This window comes from Trichechus manatus, unplaced genomic scaffold (genome assembly GCF_000243295.1).
Source record: "Trichechus manatus latirostris isolate Lorelei unplaced genomic scaffold, TriManLat1.0 scaffold00273, whole genome shotgun sequence".
Taxonomy (NCBI): domain Eukaryota; kingdom Metazoa; phylum Chordata; class Mammalia; order Sirenia; family Trichechidae; genus Trichechus; species Trichechus manatus.
In genome coordinates this window covers 2144761-2146331 of record NW_004444209.1, presented here as the reverse complement: position 1 = coordinate 2146331, position 1571 = coordinate 2144761, and the positions used below count along the sequence as shown (strand labels likewise).

At 41.3% G+C, this 1571-nt stretch overlaps 1 protein-coding gene across 1 annotated transcript in view; it reads right to left on the bottom strand.

The window, feature by feature from the left end:
• LOC101346968 (olfactory receptor 11G2-like) overlaps nucleotides 1-858 on the bottom strand; it is a 5561-nt gene extending 4703 nt beyond the window's left edge. Inside the window, exon 1 of the mRNA XM_012559577.1 lies at nucleotides 5-858. Coding sequence (XP_012415031.1) covers nucleotides 5-858 — 854 coding nt within the window. The remainder of the gene's footprint in view (nucleotides 1-4) is intronic.
• Nucleotides 859-1571: the final 713 nt, after the last annotated feature.

Here is a 1571-nt window from a genome sequence, read left to right as displayed (position 1 = left end):
GGTTCCCACAGAATAAAATAGGGTCATAATCTTCTGCATTCCAGGTTCATGCTTGGATGTTGGGCTCAGATACATGACCGTCACTGAACCATAGAAGAGTGAAACTATAGCCAAATGGGATCCACAGGTGGAGAAAGCCTTTCTTCGTCCAGCTGCTGAAGGGGCCCTCAATACAGCTCTGAGGACCAGAGCATAGGATCCCATGATACAGAAGAAAGGAATAAATAAGAGTAGAGAACTTAAAATCATCCAGAAGAATTCCATCACTGGGGCTCTGGAACAGGCGAGTGCTAACAGAGGACCTGGGTCACACAGGAAGTGATCTATAATCCTAGATCCACAGAAGGACATCTGGGAGATGATGATGATAGGGACCAGGAACCATAGGAAACCAAGCACCCAGCAGCTGACCACTAGATTGGTGCAGAGACGTGCAGTCATAACAGTGGGGTAATGCAATGGCTGGCAGATGGCAAGGTATCGATCAAACGCCATAACTGCCAAGAAAAAGCATTCTGTAGAACCCAGGGAGAAAAAGAAATAGAACTGCAGAAAGCACCCAGAGAAGGAGATGACCTTGGTGTCAGAGAGGAAATTGGCCAGAATGTTGGGGACAGTGGAGGTGACATACCAGATCTCCAGGAAGGAGAAGTTGGCTAGTAGGATGTACATGGGGGTGTGGAGTCTCTGATCCCAGCACACAGCACAGATGGTGGAACCGTTCCCCATGAGGGTCAGGAGGTAGACAATAGAGAAGAGCACAAAGAGGAGGATCTGACCCTCCCTGGTACAAGGGAAGCCCAAGAGGGTGAAGCCAGTGATGGTGTTGGAGTCGTTGGGGGTGTTGAAGATTTTCATGTGTCTGTGAGCTGTGAAAGACCAACAAATACTGAATTACAGTGTAGAGACAGATGGGCACCCAGATATATATTTAAAGCATCTAGGGAAAGAAAATAAAGACTTATGTATAGATTGCTGCTCTTTCTTTAATACTGAAATAGTGTCCCAGCTTGCTTTTTTGCTCTCATTCATATTTTCATTGCTGTTCAATTAAATTTTTGGTCAGAACTGATAAGCTCTTGAAGGAGAGTGTGTTAGAGGTATTTGAAAATTATATTAGACTTTACACTTAGTAGAATATCTATCTTTATATAGATAGATAGATATAGATATGTGTGTATATTCTCCTAAGATATGTATGCATATAGAGAGATACGTGGTTGTTGTGTGTATTCTCTTAAGTATGATATATATGTATATAGAGTTACAAATGTATATATCTATTTTGTGACTTATCACATATCTATATCATATAAATTTCAATATCTATATCAGAGTAGACTCTGACTCATGGGAACCCCATTTGTTTCACTGTTGAACTGTGCTCTATAGGGTTTTCAATGGCTGATTTTTTGGAAGTAGATTACCAGCCCTTTCTTCCCAGGTGTCTCTGGATATAGCTCTCACTAAATTAGGATATTAAAGGAACATGAAGATTATCTGTTTGCCCCTACCTAGTATATAAAATCTAAAATGTAAGATGTTTGAAGTGTGGCTTAAGACACTAAAGA